The 20,077-nt window shown below is 37.2% G+C and overlaps 1 protein-coding gene across 2 annotated transcripts; it reads left to right on the forward strand.

Annotated features, from left to right (window-relative positions):
• Nucleotides 1-50: 50 nt before the first annotated feature.
• impg2a (interphotoreceptor matrix proteoglycan 2a) lies at nucleotides 51-19,810 on the forward strand. Of its 2 annotated transcripts, XM_060875992.1 has the most exons (22): nucleotides 51-233; nucleotides 1,262-1,369; nucleotides 2,114-2,341; nucleotides 4,182-4,238; nucleotides 5,646-5,812; nucleotides 5,957-5,982; nucleotides 6,129-6,155; nucleotides 7,171-7,214; nucleotides 7,323-7,447; nucleotides 7,851-8,000; nucleotides 8,105-8,163; nucleotides 8,353-8,373; nucleotides 8,830-9,029; nucleotides 9,119-9,162; nucleotides 10,117-10,258; nucleotides 10,344-11,320; nucleotides 11,750-11,969; nucleotides 14,354-14,564; nucleotides 14,735-14,920; nucleotides 18,038-18,239; nucleotides 18,327-18,406; nucleotides 18,493-19,810. In XM_060875992.1, the coding sequence occupies exons 2-22, from the start codon at nucleotides 1,291-1,293 to the stop codon at nucleotides 18,527-18,529; spliced, it is 3,282 nt and encodes a 1,093-aa protein (XP_060731975.1). In that variant the 5' UTR covers nucleotides 51-233; nucleotides 1,262-1,290; the 3' UTR covers nucleotides 18,530-19,810. The 2 variants fall into 2 exon arrangements, with proteins under 2 accessions (XP_060731975.1, XP_060731976.1); XM_060875993.1 differs by lacking the exon at nucleotides 4,182-4,238.
• The last annotated feature ends 267 nt before the right edge of the window (nucleotides 19,811-20,077 follow it).

Here is a 20,077-nt window from a genome sequence, read left to right on the forward strand (position 1 = left end):
TGTGTGTGTGTGTGTGTGTGAGTGTGAGTGTGAGTGTGAGTGTGTGAGTGTGAGTGTGTGAGTGTGAGTGTGAGTGTGAGTGTGAGTGTGAGTTGCTCAGTGGTTAAGGTGTTTGACTACTGATCAGAAGGTCATTGGTTTGAATCCCAGGTCCACCAAGTTGCCACTGCAGCGCCCCTGAGCAAGGCCCTTAGCCCTCAATTGCTCATGTGTATAAACTGAAATAAGACAATGTAAGTCACTCTGGATAAGAGTCCGCTAAATGATGTAAATGTAAATATATATAATGTCAAAATGCCATATTGGCATGTAAATATAAACATTTCTGGTGCTATGAGAGTTTTATCTTTAAAAGAAGGTGTCATACCAACTAACAGCCCCACCTCCTCTCCAAGATAAAAGGTTTTGTATTGTCTTTGCTCAGAGTTGTTCTGAGATTAATCCTGAATCACTCTTAAGCTAAGATTCCTTTTAAGCTAAATTAGGAGCTCTCTGAGATCATTATTAGAACCTTTATGAATACGGGGCCCTGGTCTGTAAGTAGACCGTCTCAGCTAGATCACCTTAGTGTGTTAGCTTTTACACGTGTGATTGGGTTGAAGAAGGGATGAGTAGTGGGTGTGGTTTCATCTGGCTTTCTAATAAGTAGCCAATAATGTGAAAATGTATGTTTAAGACTAATCAGACAGGCTGAGATTAGACGAAACTAACACCCAGGATACTCACTCTGCTTGTTGAGAGAAAGTGTAATTTGTAAATATACAGTATGTATCCTGTATACATCATGTATTTGTGTGCTTATATGCGTGTGGATAGCATTTGAAATAACAGCAGTTCTGATCTTTGAAATCATTTGCCTGTGCTTGCAGCATTAATGCAAGACCATGCTCTGTAGTTGTTTTAAAGGGAAGATAAGATAATCAATTACACTAAAGAGTTTCTAGCAACAATCAAGGACTTCTTTCTCTATCTTTCTTTGTCAATTACTCCTTAACTCCATTCGCTCTAGGTACTTATTGAGTAGCTCTAAAGGATTACCAAACAAGATTAGAGAGCAACACAGTGCATGGTACCATCTGTCCATTTACAGCAGGGGTTTTGTCACCACAGACATTACAGACCAAATGTCATCAAAACAGTTCTGTAGGAAGATCCTCAGTTAACTAATGAGTCACAGATAGTGAGCTGTGGCAGGTCCATGAAACCATGGGATTACTCCTTGCAGTGTTGTAATAACACTTTTTTGTTTTAATTATTTTAGTCTTGGTAGCAGACCAGAGGGTTCTCAACATGTGGCAGCATGTATGGACTTCCACTTTGTGCTTTATTGCCAGTGTTTCTGCTGTGGGTCAGTTGGAAATTAGTACTGGTATGTATCTCCGGTAGTTCTCAAGCTCCATTTGTCTCTCGTTGTATGTAGAACAATCCTGCTGAGATTTTGCAATTAACCATCTGGAAACTATTACATACAGATTTTGAAACCAAATGTTAATCAAGGTTAATTCTACAAAAAGGTGTCCAATTGTAGATCTTTTTGCTAAGGAATTAACGATATATGAACCTGAAGACGGTCATTGAAGACTATGAATTTGTTCTCCGAGATCTGCTGCGCACACAAACTGTGTACTGCAAAAAAAAAAAAAGATTCAATAATGTTTCGACTAGCAAGGGTTATCTGATTGGATTTCATATGACTATCTATGATAAATGTTATTAATAAATTGTTATAAATTTGCATTAGTTTTTTTAGGACAGTGGACCCCAGGAGTGCAGTTGAGACTGCTTAAGTCATTGTGGTGAACATTTTTTTTTTAGTTTATGTAACTGTTTAATCAAGAGCATCTTTTGCACAGGAGTGAAATATTGCAGATGGAATAATTAACCTTGTGAGTCTGAGACAGTCAATTTTGCATTACTGCAGTTCATCTCACAAACTGAATTCATAAAAAAATATATTCATTAGTGTAATGTTAATATTTATAATATAAAAATAAAATATATGACATTTTCCAGATTTAAAAGATATTTACAGAGCTTTTATAACTCCACATATATTTATTTTAGAATAGAACACTCCAAACTCTTTGCTTGTTTTTGCTGGGGCTTTTTATAGAGGAAGTTAACTGGGTCCCTAAACTAAGAGAGCTGGACAAATTCTCTCAAAGCTCTGATATTTCATTGGCAGAATCTCAATCCCAAGCAATTTCTGAAGTACTTGATGAACGTGGACTTCTGCTACGACAGAAACGAAAAGTCCTTCTGTCCAGCGGAGTGCAACTCTGTCCCCAGGAGACAATACAGCAAGCCATAGCCAGCCATCTCAAATATTACCAGCTAAGAGGTGAGAATGCTGTCGGCTGCTTATGCCAATATCCACTCGTTGACTAGCAAATGATTTTGTTTGCAATTAATTACAATGAACAAACCGTAATTCAGACAGCTGATTTATGGTAGCATTACATTATCACTGTGTATTATCAGTAATATGAGTTATTTGTGTTAGCTGCTGGAATCAGACATAGTGATGGGTTCTACATTGGATTCCCCAAGAGCCCACGTGTCATTTCTCAAGCAACATTCTAAAAAAACTAGATGTCATTATAGATCATGAAGTCTCTTGTTAGAACTTATTACCCAATTGCTATTTATACCACAGCTTGCAGGCATTTTTAGAAGCAGCCATATTTGTGCTAGCATGAACATATGTTTTACCAAGCAGATAGAAACGCATTCATTTAAGTCATTATGGATATAAGAATAAATATACATTTATAATTGTTCACTGCTGAGATTGCACATGGACAGGAGAATCCAGGCAAAGCACAAAGAACCTAACCCGAGCTATAAGCTGTTAATTCTCCAATAGAGACTTTACAGATTATACTGTATATCTGGCTTAACTCTAGAGTTTCATGACTCATGATCAGGGCTGTACTGATAAAATAAAAACAAACAAACAAAAAACTAACCGGTAAATACAATTTTTTCTAACAACATACAATATGCAGGCTGCACAAATAAAGAGTTTGTACAAATTGAATAAAATTGGGAAAATAATAACAGCCATGTCAGTATGTTATGAATTAAAATTAATTAACAGCATCCAGGCTGTTAGTCAGTCTAGAAGTTGTTGCTTTTAGGTTTCTGTATGCGAAAGAAGGAGAATATTAATCACAGAATAATAATATCAAAGTTTAAGGAGTTAAACGTACGCAGTAGAGTTCTCACTCACTCACTCACTTTCTACCGCTTATCTGAACTACCTCGGGTCACGGGGAGTCTGTGCCTATCTCAGGTGTCATTGGGCATCAAGGCAGGATACACACCCTGGATGGAGTGCCAACCCATCGCAGGGCACACACACTCTCATTCACTCACGTTATCACACACAACGGACAATTTTTCCAGAGATGCCAATCAACCTACCATGCATGTCTTTGGACTGGGGGAGGAAACCGGAGTACCCGGAGGAAACCCCCGAGGCACGGGGAGAACATGCAAACTCCACACACAAGGCGGAGGCGGGAATCAAACCCCCAACCCTGGAGGTGTGAGGCGAACGTGCTAACCACTAAGCCACCGTGACCCCCACGCAGTAGAGTTGTCCAAAGCAACCAACATCAGAGTTCTTTTAGCAAGTTCTTTTCTTCCTTCTTACTCCAAAAGAATAATTGTGATGAAAAACAGTATACTCAAGTGTATTTCTAGTGTTTACAGCACTAGAAAATTTGAAGTCCTGTTTATATCCTAACAAAGGTTTTGCATAATTCTGATGGATGTATTGAATTAAAATGTATTTTGATGTCCATAAAACAGAGCCAACACGAATCCTGTTCTGCTTTCCGAATAAACAAACTAAACTCTGTTTACGAAGAGAAAAAAAAAAAAAAAGATTACCTTGCTTGCATTGATTATCAGCTTAATATTATATACACATGATTGAATGACTATAATCTTTTCCACCAGTTTTATTTCACTGGTTTTCTGCCAGATGTAGCTTTTCGTTTTAGTAAAGATCATGTAGGAGTTGTTGCACTGGAACTTTTTTGCAAATACTTCCAACTTTGTGAGCTCATATAAATGGTTACTTCATGAATGTACCAGACACTGCAGTTCTGACTAATGACAAAACTGTTCACACTCACTCACACATATGCAACACCCCAATCAAACAAACACAGGTCATTGCACTATACTTGGATCGGACATCTGGATTTCTGCTTGGTTGAATTACCTGGGTTAGTGTTTATACGCTTGTAGAAGTGCACTTTTGTGCTTTGTACAACTGTAGACAGCTGCTTTGCCTTGCAAACACAAACCAGAGTAACACCAACGCAGAAAATAAAAAACATATGTTCAGTTATGTATTGTAAATAGAAAAAGGGACAATGTCCCAAAGTGTCTAAAGCCTTAGATCCAAAATATGGTTTCAGTGTTCTGCCTTGGTAAAAACAAATTAAATTAAAGTATGTATAAAGGGCTTTTGTTTTCTATGCATGTAAAATGTCTTTGTGTGTCCTTATATCTGGTGGAATAAGCATGGCGCAAATATTTGATAAAGTAATTTGGCATTTGGCAGCAAGTCTTATACAGAATCGCTATCAGTGAACACATCGATACTGGCTCACTGGTCAGAGACTAAGAATCCCATCAGTCTATAACTCTATTGGTGGATAACTGTTCAGAGGTAGATAACTAGCAGTGTTTCCTGCTGGAATCTTGTTTAGAATGCAAATGGACCACCAACACGTTTGATAAACAATCAATTCCAAACTCTCATGTGAAGTGCTTCTAGGAAAGGACTATATGATAAGATATTAGAAATTAGACATAAAAAAAATTGCATAGTTAAAGATAACTGATGGGTCTTCTCTTTTTGTGGAGACAAAATTACAGGACATTCGTGTCACAGTTTTGACATAAACCTTAAATAAATGCTACATCACACAGTTCGTGCAATGAATGTACAGTAACTACTCTTCAAATAGAGATATTTTTTATTGTAACATAGTTCTATATAGTACTGTATCTTTGTAATGTGTGTGTATATATATATATATATATATATATATATATATATATATATATATATATAAATACACACACACACACACACACACTGTATATATACACTGTATATATAACGTTCTGGTTTAATTCTTCTGAAGCTCCACTTTTCTATTCTGGTGACATCTATAATAAACTAGCCAAATGACCTACTATATAACGGTAGAACAATTTGCATTTAGGATATCGTCCTGGATTTTGGTCATTAAATGAACACAATTGAGGAAAGTATTTGTTTGTCTCAAAAGTGTACAAAAGCTCCATCTTTATATAAAGGCTAGTATTTTAGTGTACAATTACCCAAATCAGGATTTATTCTTAATACTTCCATCACAAGTGACAGTTGAGGGTCCTTATATCATCATATCTAATCTGGAGCCTGATTACTGCTCTTCTGGAGCCTGATTACTGCTCTTGTATGTTCCACTTGTTTGTCGTTGAAGGTATCTGCTGGCCCTCAAGCTGGACCTTGAGTTTGTTTACATATCTGCTTTCTTTTGTGTTCCATTGCTTCATGTTCTTTAGAGTCTTTAGTTCATTATTTGTTAGCCGTCAACTTTTGTATATTTTTGAAACAGTGTGCCAGGAGGTGGTACGGGAAGCTTTCAAGATTTTCTTGGACCGCCTACCAATAGATGAGGAATATGAGCACTGGATGAGCCAATGTCAGAGCGGGACAGTCAGTGCAAGGGAGATTGGCATTACAATCAGCCAATCAGAGGAACATCTTGCTCTGATTTACACTGTACGTATGAGTGTAGTTGTGTGACTGCCTGTGTGACTATGAAAAAGTTGTAGTGATGAAGAATACAGAACGTATTCGGACATGTGTGTAGGTAGATTTGTGGGAGCTGGTCTCTATGATGTCCCTTTTCATTTATTTCTGCAGAGGCTGATTCAAACTGGACTGAAAAAGTAAGATATGCCAAAAGCTATCCATCTTTGCATGTCCTCATTGCAGTCAGACCCAACAGTACATTTTCTTTTCTATTTCTCTGTAATATCCTCAGACATAATGCCATTTAAATCATTCTTAATCCCTGTTTCTCTTTTGTATTCAGTGACACAGTTAAGACCCATGTGTGCAGGTATGTGCTGTGTGCTCTTAACCCCAAGCTCTGACCATCAACTTACATCACATATGGGCACTTGAAAGATTTACAGAAAGATATACAATGGAAGTCTTGTCAGAAATCTTTTTTTTTTTTTTTTAATTAATTAATTAATTAATTAATTAATTTATTTTTTATTATGCAAACAGACAATTACAATATTTACAGAAGAGAAATTAGATGCAAAATACAAATACAAAGACCAACAAAACAAAACGTATGTGTGTGTGTAACTGTAAGTGTAACTGGGTGTGGGAGTGGAGATATATGAATGAAGGAGCATGTAGGGAAGTCTAAATTCAAAACAGCAACATCCTATTGTCAAAAAAAAAAAAAAAATCCTATAGAATTCCAATATGAAACCTGTACAGGATTAATTAGAATTTCGAATATATTTTGGATTCAGACCTATAAGATTTCTGTAGTTCGGAGTACAGTTCATCTTATAGGACAAGACATAAATATCCTTTAGGATCACTTCTACAGGATTTTTTAAAGGGATCCATTTGGGTTCCTATCCAGGTATATATGTAATTTCACAGTGACATTTCTAAGAATCCTAAAGGGGCACACATTAACATTGTATTTGCTAAACTAATACCACCTTTTTTTTTACTGTATCATGAAATTTGATCATTCTTACATCAGATTTTTGTACAGAAAATATCACCTTAAGTAGAACACTGATCGACCTGCAATAAGATCAGAAACAACATAGGATACAGCAGCAGAGAGCTTAGTGCTGTTTTTTGGGGGTGTTGATCAGAAAACAAATAAGAAAAACACTAATTCTTTAGTTTAGTTAAACACTTTGTGTTTTTAAATCATTTAAGAGCAAATGGATAGTTATTTGCATATTTAAAATAGATGTTAAAGCAGCCTGTTTTGTGAATGCAAATGACTGGAAATTGACTTGATTTAGTGCAAATGAAGTATGATTTGTGTATGCACAGAGTTCTCCTCTGACCTGATGCTGTATCTCATTTCTCAGGCCTCAGTGTGAGTCATCCAAAGAGCAGGACATCAGTCCTTCAGGTGTGTCCTGCAAATTTTGCTCTGTGTAAATGTTCATAGTGTGTACTGATAAACTGTGATTCACATGCCAGTCACGTTTCTAAAACAAGTCTCCCTGATTCGATGTAGATGGCGCAGTGGAAAAGCTAACAACAGAGGTCATTTCAGACACAATCCTGGATAAAATGGGCTTAGAACCTTGGGAAATTACAACAGCATCATTTGGTACCACAATTTCAGAAGTGCATAGTGAGGTCAGTGGTGGCTCAAATTTAATTTGCTTCTAACAGGTAATGGAGCTCTTTAACCAGGACGCTGTTGGCTTTTACCTCTGTTGGGATAACCTTACACAGAATTTTAGTGGTTGAAGATAAGGCTCTCAGAAATACTTACAGAAATACTTACAGTATGAAAAACTACAGATTCCTAAAACCCTGAGTGTCTATGCTCAAATGACCTATTAACCACTGCTGTGTAGTGTGACATGACAGTGACATGACTTCTGAACATGGACACAAGAAAACACATTTACATTTACATTACATTACAAAATGACATTTTTTGGCCACTGGTTAAAAGAGCTTATGTATTTTGTTCATATGGATTGGTTTCAATGTATACTGTGTGTACCAGGCCTAAAGAAATCTGTGGTTGCAGGTTAATAATGAAATAGAGCCTGTGCAACATGCAGCAGTAGAACATAGAATGAATCTCACTGGGATACTGAAAGGAGAGCAATGGAGTGTACAGCTCTCAGACCCAAACAGCGACCGATATTACACAATCTCTCAGCAGTTTAGTGAGAAGGTGAATTGTTTATTCACTCAAACATAATCACTCTTACACCTCTATTTTATATATTATCATATTACCTCAGTTTATATCAATGTGTTTCAATGTGGTCTCTCCAGGTTTCAGGTGCATTGGAGAAGCTGAACGAATTCAAGGGCATATCTATCCTGGACCTCAGGTAGGAAGACGTTATGAACTTTTCTTTTTGGAGTTATATGTATAATAGAATACATGTACACTGATGTTTACTGATACGTACAACATTTGTATATACACTATATTATATTTGACCCAGTCAGGGTAATTCGATCAGTTCCATTGAACATGTCCTGTACTTCTTCTCCATCCTGCTTGTGTTTTTCTTCAGGCCTCATCTGGAAACTTCTGGGTGAGTCCAGTTTTTCTAACTGATTTACTTGCTTAAATTTCCTTCTTATAACTGAATGTCATGGTTCTGCATGTCTAATTTTAGTGTGTGTGTGTGTGTGTGTGTGTGTGTGTGTGTGTGTGTGTGTGTGTGTGTGTGTGTGTGTGTTTGTGTGTGTGTGTGTGTGTGCTTATTGAAGTTGTTGTGATATTAATTTATTGCCTAGTTTTGGATCGGCAGATGGTTGAATAACAGCTACATAGTTTTTCTTTTCTGGAAATCTAAAATGTCTTATTGTCCTAAATCATCCATCTGAAATATTTTGAGTTGTTATAAAAACACCAGTATATTACAAGACATTGCAGTATAATTTCTTCATAACAATGACCTTCGATGGTTGCCTAATAGTGTGGATGTAATGTTAGTGCAGAATATTATGGACTAAAGCATAGATATGCACTTGTTTTCTCTTCACAGTGGAGAGTCTGTATTGGTGAACTATGTAATCTTACTGCACACAAGGGGACACAAGATCAGCAGTGAAATTCTAGACTTCGTCAACATGCAGTTGAACGTGGTGGAGAGAAACTTTAGCAATTCAGAGATGCCCACTGTTCAATACAGGATGAATGACCTACATGTGTATACCACTGAGGCTCTGCTTGGTACACAGGGCTGTGAGCTCTCATTAATAACTTTGAATTAATTGAGTTTTTGTAGTATTTGTAGTAGTCTAATGTTGATTTATTATTTGAAACCTTTCCAGGGAAAGCCCAGCTCACAAATGGACCACAACAACCAGAGATAATGGTAAAGTAAAATAAGCTTTAATAAGTAACTTTGGGAATGGTTTGTTAAATTTATAGTTTAATTGCAATCTTCATGAAACAGGTTGGTGCTTATCACTTATATTACAGCAGCAATAAACAATCATTCCCTCAATAGTCCATGTTTGTTCACTCTTTTGTATAAGTCAACACAAATATAACGCAGCTAATCACATTATCAAGCCATTACAAAGTACAAAGTCATCTGTACTGTAGACTTTCCCATAGAGGAAAACTTAAAGATTGTGACAGAGCCCCGACACAGGAGACACTCCTCCTATAGATGTTAAACAATCATCTACCAGAAAAATAGACTGTTAGTTGTTACTATGTTTGTCTCACACATCCAGGGTTGGAGGTGTGATTCCCTCCTCTTCCCTGTGTGTGGAGTTTGCATGTTCTTCCTGTGCTTTCAGGGTTTCCTCTGGTTACTCTGGGTCCCACTCCCAGTCCAAAGAGTTGCAATGTAGACTGACTGGCATCTCTAAATTGTCTGTAGTGTGTGATTGTGCCCTGTGAGGTACCGGAGTACCCGAAGGAAACCCCCGAGGCACAGGGAGAACATGCAAACTCCACACACACACAAGGCGGAGGCGGGAATCGAACCCCCAACCCTGGAGGTGTGAGGTGAACGTGCTAACCACTAAGCCACCGTGCCCCCCTACATTTTAACCATTCGTTGTTGTCTTAGATTATGTGTAACATCTGCCATTCACTACCTGTGAATGGGGTTTACTATAGCAATGATAATGTATTAGAAATTCATATACAGTAAGCCTGTGATTTCTGTTGCAGCCAGCACTACGGTCCTAGTTGTGCTATGATAGAAATTTTGTCAACATAAATCATTCAAATCAAACAATAAAGTCTGACCAATCGGATTTGAGAATTTAGTAGCACTGTGGTATAATGTAGTATTGAATGTGTTTTTGTTAAGTATGACAGACCACCTACAACAAGAGCACCTGATTTCCCTGGAAAGGAAGCAGAGGAAGAGTCTAATTTATTTGAGGAAGTTGTGAGGGTGACTGAATTCACTATACTGCCACGCTTAACTGAGGAGGCCAGCACTTCTGAGGGTATGCCCAAAGCCATACACCCCAGTGAAGATTGTTCTAGACTTGCAGGACACTTGTGTAAATATTCTCTGTTACCTCTGTGTAGATACTAATCTGAAGGAAGACTTGCTTCTACACAATACATGGGAAACTCAAACTTTGCCCAGTGTGACTCCTACTGTGGCATCCATCCAACCTGCTGGTTTCACAGATGCTGTTTCTGAACATAAGACATATCAGATAGAGGACATTCTTGAAAGTAACCTGTCCAAAAATCACGGAGGTTACATTGGAAATATGGATGAAGACACATCTGTTTTAACTTTCATACCTCTGGCAGGGGATTATGAGTTTTATGAATCACCCGGGACTATAACTAAGTATCCAGAGGCATTTCTAGAGGAAACACCTAGTCTCATAACATCCATAAGGACAACAGAATCAGCTGAGGCAGAAGACCACACACTTACAGAGACAGTCAAAAGAGAAGAAATATCTCTAGAGAAGGAGCAGCTTGTGTCTCATCACCAAAAAAAAACAGATGTGCAAGAACATGGTGAGGTTCCTTCACAACCAGAAATAAGGGTCATGGAAGTGATCGAGGCCTCTAGAGAAATACAGAAGACTGTCACTCTAGCAGGAATAATAGATGATTACAGTTTCACAGATAAAGTGAACAAAGGAGAGAAAGCGATAACAGAAGATATTGATGTTTCCACGGTGATGGAGGGAGATGAGTATGGGCTTGCTGTGGAATCAAATGTGGAAACAATTTCTCCAGCTTTTCAGATTCCAGAAGAGATCACCTCAAATAAACATCCTGTTCACCCCATATACATATTTCCAGATAAAGAGTTTGTTCCCACCATCTCCACAGAAGTCACTATGCCTGAGAGCGAGTCTGTTCATAATCCAACTGGAACAGAAGAGGGGAGTGAAGTCAGTATTGCCATGCCTACAAGCCCTGGACGCGCTCTGATTGTGTTCTTCAGTCTGCGAGTGACCAATATGATATTCTCAGAAGATTTGTTTAATAAAAGTTCTCCAGAGTACAAAGCCCTGGAGCAGAGGTTCCTTGAGTTGGTAAAAAACATCTTCCAGTATAATTGCCACTTATTTTACTAGTATTAATACTAGAATTAGTACAACTTGTTGAGTGAGCCATGCTAAGTCACTGAGATAACTAAAAATGCCATCAATATAGTAAATATTATAATTTTGTGCTAAAATTCTAGAGTACATTTACATTTAAATAGTACTTGATTTCCTACTCCACCACTTTTTACACATTTTATACATTGTGTATTCTGTTATATTATATATTGAGTGAATTGTGTACTTGGATCTATTGTTTTTTTTATGAAGATTTCTATATTTGTTGTTTTTGTGCAAGTTGTCTAGTTGTATTATTTGTATATTTTAACTCTTTGTGTCATATGTGCATATGTCGAATGTGCATGTATATGATTTTTTAATTTTTCTTTCTATTTTTTGAATTTGTGCATTTCTTAGCTGGTTCCTTACCTGCAGTCAAACCTCAGTGACTTTCAGAATCTGGAGATACTAAACTTCAGAAACGGCAGCATTGTGGTGAACAGCCGCATGAGGTTTTGGAAGCCGGTTCCTCGAAGCGTTACCACAGCTGTCTACCTGATCCTCGAGGACTTCTGTAACACAGCGTACCAGACCATGAATCTGGCCATAGACAAATACTCACTAGATGTGGAGTCAGGTAAGATCTGTACTTAAGCATGGACATATAGTCAAAAACTTATAGAGAGTAACTGTGGAATTGTAGTAGTTTAACCGGAACTGAATAAAGAAGCTGGACATGGAAACTCAGGAGCAAAAAGGAGAGAGTCTATTAACATAATACTAAGTTACTCCTTGTTATAAACAAGATCATACAGCACAAATGGACATGCTGTATCTAAAAAAAACAATAGGTACGTGGTGTGATGGCGTGCGTGGTGCGTGGTGTGATGGCGCCCAATGCAAAGCATCATTACTGTTAGCATCTCAAAACAAATGTTTAGTTCTCTTACACCACAGCCAATTTGGCAACAATTAAATGAATCTAGTAATTCAAGAACAATGTTTCATACTTTTTATTTGCTCTATTATAGTTGTATTTAATGTTGTAGTTTACTGTGAAACAAATGAGATCATTATATTAAATGCAAATAAAAGCAAGTATTAAAAAAATTAAATATACTAAAATAGAATTTCAATAAAATACAAAAAAAAATAAGGGAATGTGGAAAAGGGAATAAATTATATGGAAAAATAGTTTCTATTTAGGAGTGACAAGGATGGACAGGATTAGGGACGAGCACATCAGAGGGACAGCTCAGGTTGGCTGTTTTGGGGACAAGGTTAGAGAAACAAGATTGAGATGGTGTGGACATGTACAGAAGAGGAAGATGGTTATATTGGTAGAAGGATGCTGGAGATGGAGGTAAGAGTTTAAGTGGAAGACCAAAGAGAAGATGTATATATAGATGTGTTGAAAGAGGATATGAAGTTAAATGGTGCGAGAGTAGAGGATGCTGAGGATAGAGCTAGTTGGAAACTGACGATTCGCTGTGGCGATCCTTAACGGGAAAGGCTGAAGGTAGAAGACGAAGATCTGAGTACAGATTGGTGGTGGATAATTGGTAGTATGGTGATTGTGAATAAAGTGCAGATGTGCAGTTGGAGTGCAGCATATGTGCAATATAAGCTATGTAGTTCCATATATGCTGTGCAAAAAAAAGCCTGGTCGCCTTAGTGTGTGTTGAGTAGACAAGTCCAGAAAAAGTTCTAATTTGTTGTTCTGGATGAGATCCCGAATAGCCTGCAGGAAGAAGTTCCTCTTCATTCTCTCTTTATTGGAGCACTTTCCTGATCACAACAGAGAGAAGAGTCTATTGTTGGAATAGTTGAGGTGCTTCACTATCTTCAAGTCCAGCACAGCTTGCTTGGATGTTCTCACCACCTTCTGAAAAGCTGGTCTCTCTGGCTTGATGCTGTTCTCACACCAGGCTGTAATGCTTCCAATCAGGATGCTCTTAAATGTTCAGGTGTAAAAGAATTGTCTAAGGTGGTAAAGAAGCTGACAGGCCTTTATTATAGAAGTTATGTATAGCAGCTATGTTTTTTCCTTATTTGTTAAAGTTAAGATAAAATTGAGCTATTCCTGTTACTGAGAAACAACAAAACACTTCTACCTACTTTTCCATGTTGGATAACATCTGTTAATGCTTTTAAACTTTCTAAATCCTAAATAAAGTCTCCTTGTACTGAAAGCTTTTCGTTAACAATGATTAAATAAATGTAAAAACAGTTCTGGGATATTAATAAAATTTCATTACAGATCTGTGTTAATGTAAATGATCATGAATGATTTAAGGTGGAAAATCTTTTAGAATGATAATAAGAATAGCAGACAGACCAAATATATTAGGCAAAAACAAGGCAAGACTGAAAGACAAGAAATAGAGAGAAAGGAATTATGATCAGAACTAGGAAGTGATATAGTGAATTAAAAATGCTTGTTTTGTTCAGATATGTAACAAACTGGATGAATACTTAATGGAGATCTGATATGAGGGATTAAACAGGCAAACCAATCAAAGGGAAAACTCAAAATAGGAGAAACTACACGTTATCATTACACATTAGGGCAACAACCAGTGACAATACAGGGGCATGACATGACATTAATCAAAAGAAGATGAAGAAGAAGAAGCTTTTATTGTCAACAAAACACACATGGCACCGTAAACAATACAAACACATGAAAACACAGAATAAAGCAGACATTGGCCTCATCATTGTAACGATGCAACGTGCACACTAGCTTGAGAAAGAGATTCATGACATAAATACACATGTAGTCACTGTCTCAAGCACATTGTTTGTGTAATTAGTATTTTTCACTAAGTGTCTCTTAACATGAGCAATAATTGTGACTAATTGTGCATCTCATACATCTGTCAGGATGCTCAAAAATCTCCAACAAAACTGTTTTTACATTCACATGGAACATCCAAGATGGTGCTAATTTGCTATAAGTATTGTTGTGTTTTGAATCATACCACGTAAACATTTAAATTTTTCGTGTGTTGCATTTAGGTGATCAGGCAGACCCATGTAAATTCCAGGCATGTAATGAGTTCGCTGAGTGCTCAGTCAACCGCTGGTCCAGCGAAGCCGAGTGTGTGTGTAACCCAGGGTACTTCAGCGTTGATAGCTTGCCCTGCCAGAGCATCTGTGAAATCCAGCCAGATTTTTGTCTTAACGATGGCAAGTGTGATGTCATTCCAGGTCAAGGAGCCACCTGCAGGTGTGTATTTGTCTGTTAACACATTGTGTGTTTTTGTATTGTATGTATTTTGATTACTTAGATATGCGAGATGTGCGACTGCTATTGAATGTGAATCTGTATTTTACTGTATGATCATATTTATGTTTAAGAATCAACCTTGAGAGTGTGTGTATGTGTGTGTGTTGTAGGTGTAGAGTAGGTGAGAACTGGTGGTACAGAGGAGAGCACTGTGAGGAGTATGTGTCAGAGCCACTGATGGTTGGGATTGCCATAGCATCAGTGGCTAGCGTACTGCTGATGGCTTCAGGAGTCATCTTCTTCCTAGCTCGGGCTCTGAGAAATCAGTATGAAGAGGAGGTGCAGGACACTGTGAGGTAGCTAAATGGCAAGCGACTTACACCAGTGTCTTTGTTTTATGTGATTTCTATGTATCTGTCCTCTTAATTGGTCTTACAAACTGAAGTCACAGGCAGACCTATAATAATAATAATAATAATAATAATAATAATAATAATAATAATTGCCAGCATTGTGGCAGAACAGGTAGTGTTGCCACTTCAGCTCCAAATCTTGGATTACTGTCTGCAAGGTTCTTCATGTGTCCTCCTATGTCTGTGTGGTTTCCTCTGGGTCCAAGTCTTTTCACAAACCTCCCAGAATCATGTGGATGGATTACCAACTCTAGATCACCCCTAGTTTATCAATACAAATGTGTTTGTGCATGGTGCCTTGAGTAAACTGCTGTCCCAGTGGGTATTTTCAAACTTCATGTCCACAGTGTTCCCAGGACAGGCCCCGGACCTACGGTGACCCTGACAAGAATACAGCACTTAACTAAAGATGATTGAGTGAATGCAATACATGTCTGCGCTTCACTGTATTGGAACTATATGTTTGATTGAGAGTTCCAGCATCATCCTGGTCATTTATTTATTTATTTATTTATTTTTCCCAAATCCTCTGTCATCTACTAACTTTTTTAGCCATTGACACTAACAAAGCATGCCATTTAATGCTACTTATTTACTTAACCTTCCAACCCGGTCACCCCAAAACCAACATGCACATAAAAACAACACAACTCCATTTGTCCTTGCATTTCTATGTAAGTTTTGAAACTTGATAGATATTAATAAACATGTCTGAATGAACTTAATGAACTGAATTCTGGATAAGTGTAAATGCTCATGGGGCATAATACCAGGTATTCAATGTAATTTAAAATGAGAGGTGTTTCTGAAATCACTGAGAATCACTACTTTTGTTATATACAAAAAACATATTTAATGGAACAATGGAATAATCCTGATTGGTCATCTTATCTTATAAAGTTTACACAGTTAATGCTGACATTTCAACAGGTTTACTTCAAAACTGTTTCTGACTCTTCATTGTTCAAGTTAATTCCTAATGAGATCTGAATTAAGTATGAATGTCATTTATTTAGTACATTAGAGCAGAACTACAGTGTGTTCTTGGGCTGTGCTAAATTAACTGGTGATGAGGTGATATCTCCTCCGTTAGATTTGTTAACGAGCTGCTTCCATACACAAACATACCACGTCACTGTCTTAGGTTTATACAGTAGATAGAAAAGAAACTATTTATTATAATTACACCACAGAGAAAAAAATCTGAAAATTTCTAAGCAAATCCAAAGTTTCACTGAAGATATGATGTATTTTATTAGAAAATAATCACATAAATAGTATGATTGTGTCCTGAATGCGATAGCATGCGATAACATTCACTATTGTTTAAAGGTCTCCTCTGACCGTGTATGACCCCCTGTCTCTACTGAAATAATGAAATTATGTTAGAAGTCACATGAATTGGCTTTTTAATCAAGAGCATCCTTGCTTTGGCTGAGGCAGGGCTTATTGTCATATTTTTTTATAATATCATTTTCATTCCTCTAGAAAAAAAAATCTGTATTTAATTGCAGACTGTTTCTTTAAATAATGACACTGCATTTATTTGTCAGCTCAGTGTGTGGTGTGTGTGTGTGTGTCTTTGTGGATTGAGTTGTTTATTGGGACCAGATGCCTGCATCATGATAAAAGAATGCATGTGGATGTTTTTTTTTTTTTTTTTTACAAGAATGGCAGCCTTTTTGTTACTGGGATTAAAGCTAGGTTAAGGGGTGCCATTATACATTTATGTAAAAAAAAATTAGGACACCCCATTAAATATTCAGTTCTTTATTAAGAAATGTCAACATTTCAATTTCTGATCTAGTTTTAATTTGTACTGTACCTGTAGATGAAAGTGATGTAATTGCATGTAAACAATAAAAAAAATCACTTTGTTTTCACTTGTAGAAATGAACAAAAATTTATATTTCAACTGAGGAAAAAGTTAGGACACCCTATTCCCTAAACCTCATTAAGACCTTTCTTGTAGACTACCAGTTTCTGACATCGACTGGATGCAAGTTTTCTCCACTCATCTATACAGAATTCTTTCAGCTGTGTGATGTTTGAGCGGATTCTTGCATGCACAGTTTTTTCAAATCACCACACATGATCTCAATAGGATTTAGATCTCTGCTTTGACTTGGCCATATCAAAATTCTCCATCATTTTACTTTTCAGCAAGTCCTTTGTAGATTTACTGGTAAATACTGTACTATCTTGGGTCATTGTCATGTTTCAAGGTCCAGTTTTGTTTCAGCTTCAATTTCTTGACAGTCTCACAGTCTTGACAGTTCCTCAAGCACCTTCTGATACAATGTAGAACTCACAGTGGATTCTCTAACGGTGAGCTGACCAGGTCCTGCTGCAGCAAAGCATCCACAAACCCAAACACTTCCCAGTGTTACCAAGATTCACAGTTGGTATGAGGTTCTCTTGCTGAAATGCTGTATTTGGTTTATGCTCTCCAAATAATTCAACCTTAGTCTCATCAGTCCAAAGCACATTATTCCAGATGTCTGACCTGTTTTAAATCTTCTCCACTTCTAAATGATTTTCTGGACAGTGGAATGGCTGATTACAAATTCTTTTGAGATCTTTTTATATCCCTTACCAAACTCATACGCCTCAACAATCTTTTTTCTGAAGGTCTCAGAGAGCTTTTTGGACGTCACCATGGTGAAACCACTTACTTTTTTTTTACTCAACAATTAAGAGCAAAACAAACAACATAACTGAGGTTTAAATAAGACAATCCTTCTTCAAAATGCAAATGGTCTAATAATTTACAACTGATGTGATACACCTGTAGGTAATTTTATCCAATTTAAGTACAAATAAATGTGGGGGTGTCCTTACTTTTTCCTCAAAAGAAATTGGATTTATTTCAATTTACATATTAAAGATCATTTAAAGAAAGAATTTTCTTTGGTTTTATTTGTTTAGTTATATTACTTGAATCTTCCAATATTGTTAAAATAAAGATTCATTTTTCCTAAATAAATCCTGATTTTTTTAAACACGAGTGTATATCACCCCTAAAATGTTCCATGTGTGTGTTTGTTTTTAAACACACAGGAGAGGAGACAGTGTTGGTTCCCTAGAAAGGGCTACAAAGTACAATCCCATGTATGAGAGTGAGGTGACGACGGGTTACAGTCATTACTATCTTCGTTATCCCGAACCTCTGATCTACAGCAGCGCTAGCGCAGACGCCTCCACGGACTTCAGCAGTGAGGAAATCAAGCACATCTATGAGAACAGTGAACTCACCAAAGAGGTACACTCCAAGGGTATAGAGCAAGGCTGATGTCATATTTTTGGTGTGCTTTTGAGATTTTGTGGTGATATTTCTTTCACTTTCCAGGAGATTCAGGACCGGATTCGCATTATTGAGCTGTATGCTAAAGATCGTCAGTTTGTGAACTTTGTGAGACAGCATCAAACGTAAGTATGACTGTGTAACTGCATTGCTCTTTATTTCCTTTCTGTGCGTATGGTATGTTAACGTTACTGTGTTTGTGTGTCATAAGTGTGGCAGAGACTCAGAGTGAGAACTCATCAACATGAACAGGACCTACACCTAGCGGACTGCTACATACAACAAAATATTCACACAACAAGCTTTTACTCTTAGCAAATCAGTGAAATGTCTTCATATGTCGGCAATATTTCATTAACTCATCATATCAGTTAAGGAATCCTTGAGGAACATTTAGGTGTGTTGTCTTCTCTCTTTCCCATATCACACAGATCTGAATGTATATCTTACGACATGCTTGTTTTCTAATCAGTGCCTTAATGACTGCTTCAAAGAAGGTTGATTACTCAGCCATGTATCCATATTATGCTCCAGTTCATATGTGTTTATTAGTAAACTAAGGTTTAAATAAACCATTGTTAAATCTCCCACAAGCAACAGGGAATCACATGTACCATATGTACACAATGTAAGTATTTCTTTATAATAATCTTAGTAAAGTTGAATGATCTTAGTCTTTCTTTTACTGCATCTCTGAGCAGATGAATGTTTTATTGTCCTTAAAAGCCATTGCTACTAAATCTGAGATGTTACATGTTTTCAATTTCCCCACGTCCTTTCTGACATGGCCAGAAGAGATAAACAAAGAAAAAATGATTGCTTTCCAGGGTTATTCCTTACAATCTCAGCCAGCTTTTCCGAAGGTTATTACAACCAAACTTTTCATCCAAAGGATAAAAAGATAACAGAGACCAAGGAAGGAATGCAAAAAAGGCTTCTTTTATGCTGTATTTATCTCTAAATTTATTCCCATTATCTTAAACCAGACTGATCTCCTAAACAACCCAGAGAAACACACACAAACACAAGCTGACTAAAGCATGGCAGCTGTAGCTCCTGTATTCTGTTAGTTTTTAGTTATGTATTTTATTTTTTTTACTTTTAACTCCACTGACAACTGGGCATGTTAAATAACAATAATACAATTAAAAATAATAACAAAGATACAGTAACGCAAAATAATAAATGAATGTATTTTAGTATATGATTATCAATATTTTTAGCACGTACATCTTCTTGCAGCGTAATTACGATATACAGCCATCAAATGAACCTCAAGGTTTTACTAATTGAAATACAAAATTACGAGTAAGCAATGTGAATGTATTACCAATTCCATAAATTAATGACCAATAGAGGGGGGCACAGTGGCTTAGTGGTTAGCACGTTTGCCTCACACCTCCAGGGTTGGGGTTCGATTCCCGCCCCCGCCTTGTATGTGTGGAGTTTGCATGTTCTCCCCGTGCCTTGGGGGTTTCCTCCCCCGGTCCAAAGGCATGCATGGTAGGTTGATTGGCATCTCTGGAAAAATTGTCTGTAGTGTGTGATTGCGTGAGTGAATGAGAGTGTGTGTGCCCTGTGATGGGTTGGCACTCCGTCCAGGGTGTATCCTGCCTTGATTCCCGATGACGCCTGAGAGAGGCACAGGCTCCCCGTGACCCGAGGTAGTTCGGATAAGCGGTAGAAAATGAGAGTGAGAGAGTATTGTATGTATTGAAACCGTATTTTAACTTCTGTGCTTTTGTTTCAGTGTGAAATAAATTTTGCCATGATATGTATTCTGTGGCTCAAAGTGC

The sequence above is a fragment of the Tachysurus vachellii genome, chromosome 8, assembly GCF_030014155.1.
Source record: "Tachysurus vachellii isolate PV-2020 chromosome 8, HZAU_Pvac_v1, whole genome shotgun sequence".
Taxonomy (NCBI): domain Eukaryota; kingdom Metazoa; phylum Chordata; class Actinopteri; order Siluriformes; family Bagridae; genus Tachysurus; species Tachysurus vachellii.

Coding starts and splice junctions, on each gene's coding strand:
- impg2a (XM_060875992.1), top strand. CDS start 1,291: ATGTGGCAGCATGTATGGACTTCCACTTTGTGCTTTATTGCCAGTGTT. Junction 8,374..8,829: donor CCTCATCTGGAAACTTCTGG/GTGAGTCCAGTT, acceptor TTCTCTTCACAG/TGGAGAGTCTGTATTGGTGA. Junction 10,259..10,343: donor GGAGGCCAGCACTTCTGAGG/GTATGCCCAAAG, acceptor ACCTCTGTGTAG/ATACTAATCTGAAGGAAGAC.